Raw genomic sequence first — 12,721 nt, 5'->3', positions numbered from 1 at the left:
TCACGAAAGCATCCACTGCGTCGATGTCCCTTCCAAACACCCTCCCCACAGCTCGCCCGGCTATTGGAAGAATATCCGACTACACGAGCGCTCATTCTTACACTCGCTCATCTCATCAGCTGCTTGACCTACGTTCCTACGCGCCTCAGTCTTGAACCCAATCATGAGTGTCTCATGAATTGGATTGTTAAATGGAGACATTTGCTGCAGCAAGCCAGGCAGGTGCCAACAGCCGGGGAAGAGGTCAGACGCACGGTAGCCCAGCAATATAGCTACGACCAGGGCTCACCAACAGGTGCATTGCTCCGCCGCCCTACATCACGTTCATTGAGCTTTTGAATGTCGCCTCGACCGCTCTGTCATCACCCATTGCAGCAGAGTCAGTGTTGTAGTAATAGAATAGCCAAGGGTAATATATCTCCTGGAGGAAGTCGTCAAAGGCTTGGATCTCACATCGCGTGTGGCATGGCTCTTGAAGGTTCTGCGAAGGCTGGTCAGGGCGAAGTGGAAGCTGCGAAATACAGCTCTCGCGCCGATCTGAAGCGTCCAAGCGCACAGGGCCTCATGGACGCCACCTTTTCCAGGCCCCCACGGCGTACCTGTTGTGTTGGCTCATGTAGGCGCTGCTCTTTGTCTCGCATCCAGCCGAGCCGCATGTCGCATTGTTCAATGGAGGGTCAACTTCCACAAATTGAAGGTGCTACCCAGCCTGTCGTTTATCCCGTCAAGGTACTGTAGCTGACCTGGAGTGGAGCAGTGCTGCTCATGCTCAGCTTGTCTCATGGCTTTATAATTAGTACACCTTTCACCATAATAACGAGTCGCAACCTGAGCATTCCGCTCATCCCGCCCTATAGGTCATGAGTGTCGGTTTTCATGCCCAAGTTACGGCCGTCGGTGTGAAGGACATTCGCTGCCCTTGTCCCTCCCCGAACCACTCAAACAGAGCGCTCCCTATACACTATGCCTCACTCAGCCTTACGTACCCTGCATTCGAGCAGACGTGTGGCGCGCCTGGATTTGCGCCGTGGAGGGACTCTACCGCCTGTGGCGCACAGGAAAGGGTCTTCGCAGACAGTGCTTGTCGAGGATCCTGCCCACCGAGTTGAGAGCTGAAGTTTCGGTGCTGGGCTGGGCTGGCGGGCTGGCGGGCTGGCGGGCGGGCTTGAGCCCCGAGCTGGATTTTCCAATGTCTCCTCAACTGCGGACCTATCGTGACGAGATATCTACGTTGAACAAGGTTTGACCGAGTTGACGCTGGGGAGGTGGGACGGTCAATCTCTATGTCCCCTGATATAACATCAAGCGAGGTATGCAGTTCCGGCAGCCAATACTTGGGAGTCAGGGCAGCGGCAGCGGCAGCACCGGCGACGGCGAAGACCAACGGGAAGCTCGTGAGAGGTAGGAGCTCGTGGGAGATATTGCTTGTGGGAGACTGGCTTGCTCATTCACTCAGTCATTTAGCGAGACACCCGTTATGCGTAGGTAGATAGGCAGACACGTCGAAAGGTATTGAAGCCGGCAGAGGCTCTCTACTCGTTCACCCAACGAGCCGTTCCGCCAGGTGGGATACATTTAATCCACGCTGCTATGTCCATCACTAAGGACGAGCTTGGACTCTCCAATTAAGCTAGGCTTCTGACCGACCCTCTCTCTGATTGTGCTAGTCTTCCTCCCGTCTCCAGGCCCGACTTGGTTCCGATTGCGGAGTATATACGTAGGGAAAGCGTCACACCCGCTATAGATTCTCCCGATGATGTTGGTGCCGGCGGCTTGCTCGATCCTCTTACCAAGTTACCCTCTTGTCTTCTTTTCACTTACCTGTCACGAAAGCATACCCAGGGGCAAGATCGCACCCCGCTAGCAGATAAGAGGCACATTCGGACAGAACATACAGCGCAACGCTTTGTCGTACCGTGGTAGAACAATGCCGGTCCTTACGCAAAGCAAGCGGGACATATCCGCCGTTGCCGAGCGCGCTGGCCAGAAGGGAGCTGAGACTAAATGTGTAAGGCGGGCGGGCAAGTACGTCCCTAGGGCGTTCGACATCGTATTCGGGGCTTGGCCCAGTATCCCGACGCGGGGAGAGAGAGACGTACCAAGGCTCAGGTTTCCAACGCTGTAGTCTTTCTCCATGAAAGGTATGAGGAGCTCAATAAGTGCATGAAGGGAGGGATCGCGCAGTTGCGGCGATCGGTGGATGAGCGTGGACTTGTAGAGTTAGTATGGGATGCCCAGAACGCTCAGGATTCTCAAGAGAAGATAGACCTGGGTACTTACACAAATGTACCCGCGAGGTGATGGGGTTGGGTTGAGGCGGATATCTGAGGAGCAGCGTCTGGGACGATTTTACTTACTCGAGGAAACACGCTTGAAAGTGGAGGTCTTCAGATTTCATTGAACCCGCTGTCATCTTTTCCTTATCACATAAGCGTCAGGATTCCACGCCGGCGATCAGGTGGACTTCATGACTTTGGAACACGTTTGCAAGCGTTGAAATGTCGGCAGAGGTGGTAGGTCTGGCCTCGTCGTGGGGTGTAAGTTTCATGGTGCTTTGGTCCCACTGGTGGGCTTGTTTGATCGACGGTAAAGAGATGCCTTGCTCGTCAACAAATACCCTCCGCGGACCGTGGCTGTCCACGCACAACGGGACACTGGAGGGGAGACACGTGAAGAGTCAGAGGGCGCGACAGAAAAACACGCCACATGATAGACCTGGTGACCATAATGTGATGGATTGATTGAGGAGGTTTCAGAGTTGACTGTACGAGTCCGGGTCCGAGTCCGGACATGCTTGGCTCGATTTCGCAAGACCGGGAGTGCTTTGGCTATGGCTTGTGAGCCAAGCTTGCGGCCGCACCTTTCTTGGGAACAGCCGGCACTGCTCCGACAAACGAGACGCGGTAAGACTCCTGCAAGGAAGGGCGGGGAGTGGGAAGCGACGAGGCATATGGCCACACGCTCCAGGGTCTGCGCTGGCCCGCTACCAAAGATCCTCAGGGCGCAAACTTCGTAGTCCGATGAGGATGACAATGCGAGGGCAACGTAGCTGTGGATTCTCAATCCCTCGAACGTGTATTCGTACATCAACACTAGTAGCGAAAGTGCTTGCTAAGGCTGATATACGGCTGTAAGGGCTCGGCCGGAAGTATCTCGTGACCACAGCAAGGTGACGGTCTAGACCTGGACACCGCACCCTTGTGTGTTCTCCACCCTTTGAGATAGGACGTGATTACCATGGGGCTGTCTCTGGTGCTGAAATACCGTGCGTCTCTAAGGCGGCCAGAAGTGGTGGGAGTGCTATCATTCGCGCCGTCATCTGGGGCTCAAGTTTTCCATGCGAATCCGGCAGGCTGTACAATTCTCTTGAAAAGGGTGTGGTGTTTTGCCACGGACCGTGCGTAAATGCGGGGTTGATATGAGAATGTACGGCTTTAAAGCTAGCCGAGGAGCTGGGAAACTTTCGTGGTCAGCTTCAAAGACGCTTCCATTTGAAAGCAGGTACATGTGTACTGGGCCATGGTAGTGTAACCAGAAACCGTGCCACACAAACCCCTCCTCGAGGACCCTGTGCAGAGCCACATGATCTTCAGTCGACGTGGACGAAGTCGATGGCAAGATCCAGCCGTGTCGGCCATGGAATGCGCGTACGCGCAATGCACTGGGACTCGGCCAAACACGGCTCGCCTCATTGTGCGCCTCCTTTCCCGAGCCTTCGCCCGTGAGCATCAGACGGGGCCTGGCGGTGATTGTGAACGTTTCTTCGCCCGAATGGCCTTGAAACAATGCAAGCTTGCTGGCAGCACAGCCGATTGTTGAAACCTTGGCATATACTGGAGCCCATGAGCATCTGACAGAAGCGTCCCGTTATCCCACCCACCTTTGACGTAAACAGATCTCCTTGCATGCTTGCCAATATAGGCAGTAGGTGTACACACCTCCACGCACTGTTATCTGTGAACGGAGGAAGGCCGCTCAGCAGCCATCAGGTAGAGCAAGGCTGTCAAGGCTGAAGACTTCGGTTTGCGTCATTGGTGACGATCCAAAGCAGCCTAGCAGCATTCTTCTAAAGAGATATCGTGTCGCGTCAGTGGCAGATAAAGTGAGAGCTTACCAGCCGCAAGGCTGGAACTGGAGTAGTAGCGCGTACTCCGTCCTGGTCAGCGCTATTCGTGCATACTGTGTAGTCCCACAAATATCCGGACCAGGCTCGGAGAGAGACGGACGGTCCGTGGGCGCACGGCATGGCCGGGCCTTTGCATTTCTCCGGGGGATCCTCCTTTGCCTTCGCCACATTCTCACCCACCAATTGGGTAGTCTAGGATGGACTCGGACAAAAGGTTTTGCATGTGGCTCGACTCCGTCTCAGATTCCCTACGTTTAGTTTCTGCACTCAACAAAAGCAACACGCTGGGGGCGGCTTACGACATGGCCTGATCAAGGGTCTTTAGCATACGAGTATCACGCACGGTTTGTTCGTGCTGCATGTCGCAATTTCGCCTGGACAGATTTAGGCGCCGCTGATCTCCTTGCTGTGGCGTTAACCCATTCGTCGACCTTAGGGTTGAACCAGTGAGATACCCTCGCCTGAGCACAATGAATACCGCATAGTCCTAGCACAATCCTTGCGAAGTTGGGGTGGACGACATCTTCCCTTTACAGCCACGCTAGCCTCAAGGGACTTGTGCAAACAATAAGCAGCACTTATCACTGGCGGACGAGGGCGTGGGGTCGGCAGCATAGCTCATCGCAGACAAGAGAGCGATTCAGACGTATATTTGCGAGCCAAGAATGCGACGGATGGTGCGGCATCGACATGAAAGACAGGGAGACCAAGGTAACAAGGAGCATGCTGGTCGGTTTGGTGTACGCAGATGCAGCTGGCCGTCCGAGGTCATAGGAAAGGACGAACCATGTCAAATGATCGACGCAACCACGGGTGATCGCTGTCGCTCAGGCTCGGTTTGGCGGCACCTACAAGGGCATCAGGTAATATCGAGCTTGATGCCTCGTGGACAGTGATATTGCAATTTCGGCTGCTGATCTAGTCGATGAGACGAGGACACTGACATGCAGTCATAGTCCTCGACGCGGAGTCTTTGTAATATGCGCCATCCTACTCGTTGCGACACTGATGAGCGAAAGGACCACTAGATGGTCTTCAGCCACATGAAGGGAGGCGACGTTTAGTGCCAGACAGCTTGGTGTGGGGTAGGCTGGTGTAGCGCAAGCATTTGAAGCGCTCAACGCACATGAAACGATATTGCTGTTGCCACTGCGGGCAGCCGTTGACAGCGCGGGGTCGAGTGGGCATTAGCGTATCTGACCTGTCAATTTTAGGATGAAGGCTATTGTCGGCACGAGCTGGACCAAGCGCATGATTCCTGCCATGGTCTTGAAGGGAGTGGTGTTCACGGATACGGCACTGAAGCTGGGGAAGGCGTTAACTTCACGGTGATACAATATTGTGCTAGTCGGTGGGTGGGTGTTTGCACGGCGGTAGAATGACGGAGGGCTCCCCTACGGCTCTGCGAGTTGTGCGGCGATCCATGTCGTCGGGCAGGGAGGCGCCGACGAGTCATTGAAACATCTGGATACCCTCAATGCCCGAGTCGCACAGAACGGCCACTGGCGACATCGCAACATCGCTCCGAAGGCAACCCCACACTGACTGTAATCCGCAAGGAACATGAAGCCACTGCACGAGACCGACCGCTAGCCGGATCTTTCCACGAGTAAAGAGATTCGTGAGCTCGGCTGCGACGGGAGAGCCTGCGACAGGACTTTGCGGCGGGCTGACGTCGTTGTCCCTCGAAGCCTGAAGGACCTGGCGGGAAGACGGCATTTTTTGATGACTGTCAGCATTCCAGAAACACCAGAGAGATGTTTCAGATTGCGGAAGGCCTTTGTGAGGACCCTTGAAGAATTCAGCTCGTGCATCGCCATGTGGGTGTCATGTTTAGCCCGTGCTGAGCAGGGCGCAAAAATCTGATACGGACCATGGGCCTCTGCAGATGCTATGAGCGTTGCCCTGCAGGCTCTTCGGGCAAGAACCACTTACGAGAGCAAGCCATCCCACGCCCTCGACCAAGAATTGGACGAGGAGCATGGACTTGTGCATGAGGTTCTACTGTGTCTGGAACGCAAATTCGATGGTGTGGGAGGACTGCATGACAGGTGACCAATCAGTCCTACGCAGGACAGGTCCGTCCCTTGGCCGGCCTAGCGATCCCTCCCAGCTGCAGCACTAAGACTCTGGAGAGAGACAAAACGGGACGAGCGCGGGCATATTCTTGGAGACGTAGACACCAACACGGGTGATTTGGGTCTCAGGCAGTTGAGATTGTCGTCGAGGTGGTGACAAGACGAGTCGATCTCACACTCTGGTCATAGAGCATGACCATGAGCGGGAAATTGCCCATAAGACGTGTGTCAGCGGTTGTAAGGACGGAGGACACCGCTAGGTTAGGGCTGAGCAAAGCCTGATGAGCAATCGTTCCGTGCGTACCAGGCGTTAGAAACGGCAACGTACAGTATCTGGAGTCGGGTGGGTGTACAGCAGGCGTCTCGTGATTCCTGGCCAACATCAGTCTTGACTGTCCTCGGAGTCAAAGAAAGTTGTTATGAGCGCCCTTGGCAAGAGCGAATAACTTGATCAAGCGAGCACGGACTACCAGGTGGTGGTCGAAGCTTTTCTCAAATCAGATAGCAGGTGTCGGCTGGCTACAGCAAGCCCATTGGGTGGTGCCTTGATTGCGTGGGAGTCAGGGCAGCCGGGGTTGGGACCCTAGTTCAGACTCGTAGCGAACGATGAATTTCGGCTTAGCTTGCAGATTGCAGTGAGAGCAGACCAGATGTTGGCACTCGTGATGGAGCAGTTGATGCGGTGCGGTACGAGGGCGTGGGATCAGCAAGGGAAGAGGAGCAGGCCTCAGGCCGATAGCACCCGTGGTGGATTACAGACGATTACTCGTACAGAGTATTACGGCGTTATGAGGCGCTCACAAGGAGGAGTGGAGTGAGATCTGGATGAGGGAGAAATGAAATTTTGTGCAGTGCTGGTGGTGTGGTGAAGAAAAGGCCGCTGTGGACAAAGAGCAGCGCCTGCAGCCTGAAGCCTGAAGCCTAAGCCTGACGCCTGAAGCTGCACCCACCAGCACCCTGGACGCTCAGCTCGGGGTGGATCAGTCAAAGCCTGGTTCAGTTAGCTCTCTCTGGTGGCTTCCCCTCTTTTTTCTTTCCAGGCTACTGCAGCCCTCAAACACCAGCGTTATTCCTGTTCAGGCACGCTGCCGGTTCATCAACTGCCCTCTTTTGCCCGCTGCGTTCCACCTCCACGCTCCCAACGCTCGAAGCATTTTCTGATAAACATTGGTTGCTCCCATCACCAGACAACCTTTTCCCTTCCACACAACCTCTTCTTGAAACGAGACGTTCATGAATCATCAGCGCCCCGTTCCACGGACATTCCAGGCCTTAACTTAGCATCCATCATCTCGAGGCCTACCTTTTTGCAACTATACATCAAACGTCAGTCGTGTCTGAGGATGAGATACAGGCCTGCCTGCGTGACCACCCATTGACACCCACCACTGCCACACGGCTACGATCACGACACAAGATAGCCTGTGCCCTTGCCATACCCTCCATTGCCGGGACATATATAAATCGCCACGACTCCCCCCACTGCTTCGAGTCATCTCCTCCTACAGTCGTACGACAGCAGACATGGATTTCCTTCTCGGCGACTTCTGCTTGTCCTGCGATCGTCAGACCAACGGTACCAACTTCTGTTCCTCAGCATGCCGTCTCACACAACTCGACCAATACACACTGGCATCCTCGACACCGTCCACTTCTCCCCGTGACACCAGCATCACCAGCTTTTTCTCTTCACCACAACGATCCTTGATGAACACCACCACCAACACGGCTTTCTTCCTCGCCCCGGCCTATGACTTCTCTCTACACCGTACTGTATCCTCGAACTCGCTCTCGACCGTGTCCTCACGGCCTGTCAGTCCGAAACTGTCTGAACAAGCCCAGAACGACCTCAAGAACTACGTGGGATCATTCGACCAGACAAGGACCCTGAAGAGAAGAGTCTCGATGCAGAGCAACGAGGACACGAAGACATCCTGTCGGGCATCTTGAGCCATACTTTGATCACAGCCACCACGAATTTTTGACGAAACACGAGGTCGACGAAAGGGGGCCCTTATCGGAGGGAGCCGGATTTTGAATGCCCTCATTTTTAATCCTGTCTTGTTCTATGCGTGTCTAGCGGGTGTTTCACAAAAGTTCTTTGCATTTCCACATTGGCTCCAAGAATTGGAAGGGGTTTGGAAAAATGGCGATATTGCAATCATGCCCCACGGGAAGAGGGCTTCATGGACTGTGTTGCCTTACATGATGGATCTTGTTATTGCTGTTCATTTGATTGCTTCCATGCATTGCATCAAAGCCAAGCATTTAGAACACGTTGGGCGCTCACTGATGGTGTCCTTGGGTTGGGACTTGGGATTCATGGACTCGACTCTTGTTGTGATACCAACATGTTACCATCACTGACTGGACTGCATGGTTCAAGGCTCTGGTGTTTGGGTCACTTTGGATACAGGACGGGTGAGATGAGGTACGGCGATGAGAACCACTACCTTCACTTCGATTTTCTCTATTACCATGTTATGTGACAGGCGGGGGAACGAATGGGTCCAACCAGGAGCACAGCACTCTCCTCATTTTTCTTATGTTCGCAATAGCAGCATCCAGTATGCGGTACGGAGTATCTATCATATGGTCCCAAGGGGGCTTCAGAAGACAGAACAGCACAGAACAGAACAGAACAGAACAAATTGAGAAAACATTCGACGGGGCAGGATTCCGAGAAGAATCAACCTGCCCTGTGCGCACAAACCCTCCAGTACCTGATATCTACATTGAGCATCCTGTGTACAGTAAGGAGTACCTACTCTATCTTGGATTTCCGTGCCGCCTCTGGGTGGCCTCAGTGCTCTCACCCACCTCCTGTGGCCCCTCCACGCGCCACCCGCTCGCTCATCCTTATCTTTGCTGGCGGGAGCTACACCCATGTTCGATATCGCTGGAGACTACCTAACTCGTACCTAGGTAGTTAGTATGGAGTACCCGTATCTAACATCCGTGACCCCACCCACACTCTGATCCCCGTCTCGCATCGACCTTACAGTACCATACTCAGTACATAGTACTTCTTCTAGGAAGACAGAGTACCTACTGCACTGGCTACTCCTTTCTCCTCTCACTACTCCTGATCCTACTCCCACTCCAACAGTACCTCGTACGAATGGTGCGGGTACCTTCCGGAAACAATCTCCGCCCCGCCCAGGACGCTTCTCCAATGATACCGTGTGACGAGGTGGGTGCGAGGCTAGAATTTCATGCCTGGCGCGCTGTGTCTGTGTCTGTGTCTCTATCTGATCAAATCACATCACCTGCCACGCGGAGTATCTGGACGATAAGGTTAAGTACAGCATCTTTATCTCACGGCGATACGATCCGAATGATTTTTCGCGCATCAGTTCGTCCGTACAAGGAGGTTCCAGGACCAGGACCACGACCGTGACCATGGCCGAGGACGAGCTACCCTACTGACTGACTCGCAAGGAGTCGTGGGAACCCATCGTGCATGAAAAGTCAAAATCCAAGCCAAACCAAGTTCGGAGTCCTCCATCGATCAATCCATCAATCAATCAATCAATCAATCAATCAATCAGACGCATTACACTGGCCGTACGCAGCTTGCTGTGCTCCGCATCGCGCGCTGCTCATGGAAGTCATTTCCGGGCCATGATCACGCAACACTGACGGCGCTTGACTCTGCTTTGCTCGATTTGCTCATGGAAGTCATTTCCTGACCATGGTGTGACCCGGACCAGGACCAGGACCGTGACCACTGCAACGGAACGAAGGTGGATGGGTGATCATCCCAGGGAGTGCGGCTGGCTGTGATCACGCTTTGAGGCTCCATCACGCGTATGAGCTACTGTTAGTAGCTCTCGCACCGTGGTATACCGTATGCCCCATGCCGTATGCCTTGTGCCGGGGTGTTGAGCCGCGGCTCGTTCCTCCGCGTACAATGGGGAGTATGGACCCGTTACTCGTGCCCACTCACAAGCCAGTCTCTCAGAATATCAAGTACGGCGCAAACGTACGGAGTACTCATCGCCTTTTTTGCCCATCGCGTATTTCATGTACGTATCTCCAAGCCTTCCCGGAGGTAAATTAGGGGGACCATCCACCGTGGTTAGCGATCTGCCCGTGCAGAGAGTAACTCGCAGGGGATTACTGCAAATGGGTAGGCAAAGCAGGTACGGACTATGTACTGGGCTGTATATATGTACCTAGGTACGTGTGGGTGGAGCGTGTAACCACCTACTGCACATAGTTAGTGTGGAACACGCATCGCATGGACCGCACGGATCTAAGATCCAGATCGATGTACTATGTATCTCGTAGGGAGTTGTCCGAGTCCGGCTAGAAGTGATGTGATGTGGTGCGAAGTGAAAGTGATGGAGTTGGGTTGAGCTGGTTGATGATGATCCTTACCTCGTACTCGCTGTCTGGTGTGATCCCATCCCAGCCGATCCACTTGATCTGATCTGATCTCATCTGATCTAGATCTGGATCTGCTTTCCGGAGCTACTCGTGCGAGTACTGGGATATGGATACTGTGATGCACCTCCTGCGGTGGAGTGCTCGCTTGTAATTGCACACTATTGCGTCCATTAACCATAATGGCATACTCGGTCCTGGTCAAGGTAAGTAACCAGTACTCGTACCGCTAGAAGATCTCTCTCCGGGCTGCATTTCCGTTGGCTTAGTACCTAGGTGGAACAGCCACACGGAGAACGTATGATATCACCGCGGATTGTGTACGGATTGTGGTGCAAAGTATAATCTCTGACAGCTCCACAGCGTTGGTTTCCAGGTGGTTAGTGTGCTGGTACTTACTCGGTACTGTTCACGTTTTCCCCGTTTCTCCCGTGTCTCTCACGGCTGTCAAGTGTGTCAACCATGCAGCAGGACCGGACCACCTACCATGGAGCACAAAATTCGTGACGAAAGTTTGATTGTCTCCCTGCCTGCCATGGCCTTGATCTGATACAAACTCCAGGCGTGTGGAAGTGTGTTTCGGTGGTAGCTGGTGGCGCTGCAATGCACTAACTACCGAGTGAGAGGCGATGTGCACGCTATTGACTTTGTTCTTGACCCCAGCGCGATCCATGCGTCATTAGTACACAGGACGGGACGTACCACAGTAGTCGGATCGGGCAGGAGGGTGACTTCCCCTTACGGTAGCCAGGTTAGGCAGTAGACCCTGGCGCAATCGATCGATCAGGTCACGGAAGTGCTCCGGAGTTCGTGTGTCGAGTATCGTACCAGGATTGTGGTAATCCTTCAGGCGGTTCAATACTCTGTACCTTCGCATATCTCTCTGGATTGGAATGGGAAGCTGGAGATACCTAGCCGGAGCGAGCCCAGCTGTCACTCCGGCTGTACTCAGTACAGTGGGCGCAGTCTTCCGCCCTATTGCCTTGTCGTTTTCCAGCCCTCCTTCTACGAGGTACCAGGGCTCTCTTGTCTTAGTCTCGACGGATCATTTGACATTCACCATGGCCAACCATTGGCTGCGCCGGCTACAAGCTTTGGCTGAGACTAACAAACACTATCACGTAACTTACTTGACTGTTTTCCAGGTCTTGACGGTGTCCCGTCCATTCTGGAAGGTAATGCAGGGGGTCCGACGATTGACCCCGCAAGACAAAGAGGCGAGAGGCGCAAGCCTAGACTCTTTTGACTCTGTAGGACACGATCCCGCGCACAGGCCACTTCTCGGGCTTCATGACAACCTCTCGGCATTGAGGCGCCCGAGATGAAGATTGCACCATCGACCCCTGTGACGCTACCCTGCGGCTTGGTCGACTAACAGCTGAATGACCTTACCCAAAAGCTCCCTAGCCTCTCCTGTATCGGTCAAGTGCATGTTAGGCTTTTAGCCGACTCGGGCTATTCGGCAACCTTGTCCCTGACGGCCCAGTCCACACGTGGACTGCCTGACCCAGATGGGAGTTTTCTGGGGTTCCTGGCGTTTCGTAGTTGGGGTTAGACGTGGACTTGGATTGACTTTTGAGTCAAGATCCCCTCGAACAGCAACCCCTTCTGGCACTAGGGCTATGAGATCTGCCTCGAGTTTGCTGGTTTCGGCAAAGGCATATGCACCATGCGAGATGCTTTCGCTTGTTGGTCACCTCAGTACGAGGTAGAGTAGAGAACCCCGAGTGCCCAGTGTGCGGGCTGTTCTGTAATGTATGCTACGACGCTGTCACAGTAGCATGGACTGCTCAACGAGCCTTGTTCCTGCGTCGCATCGGAGGGTCGGTTCCCCGACTGGGTCGGGGCCATGTTGACCCTTGTGAAAAAGGAAGGAGCTTGGAACGGTCCGTTGGTGCCCTTCGACCCCCGTCGCTTGGCGTCCTTTCCTGTCAAGCGAGCTGAGCAATGTTGCAAATGCACAAGCTGCTACAGTAGGTCACAGCTCAAATCTCTAGATGCTACATCCGTCTATCCGTAACGCTCGCAACGTATGCAGGATGGCGACAACGAGTCGACGGCCACCAGTCACAAGCTCCCTTAGTCCCAGGGCTTCTCTAGTTTAGAGTTGAAGCCTCCAAAGAGGAAG

At 54.0% G+C, this 12,721-nt stretch overlaps 1 protein-coding gene across 1 annotated transcript; it reads left to right on the top strand.

Moving 5' to 3' along the window:
* Positions 1-7,728: 7,728 nt before the first annotated feature.
* On the top strand, positions 7,729-8,148 carry A1O7_09980 (uncharacterized protein; the record flags this gene model as incomplete). The annotated part of the gene is made up of 1 exon (XM_007763964.1): positions 7,729-8,148. A coding segment is annotated over one exon (420 nt), but the record flags the coding sequence as incomplete, so codon positions are not given.
* Between the last annotated feature and the right edge of the window lie 4,573 nt (positions 8,149-12,721).

This window comes from Cladophialophora yegresii, assembly GCF_000585515.1.
Source record: "Cladophialophora yegresii CBS 114405 chromosome Unknown aczIN-supercont1.7, whole genome shotgun sequence".
Taxonomy (NCBI): domain Eukaryota; kingdom Fungi; phylum Ascomycota; class Eurotiomycetes; order Chaetothyriales; family Herpotrichiellaceae; genus Cladophialophora; species Cladophialophora yegresii.
This window is presented reverse-complemented; position numbering and strand designations above follow the sequence as displayed.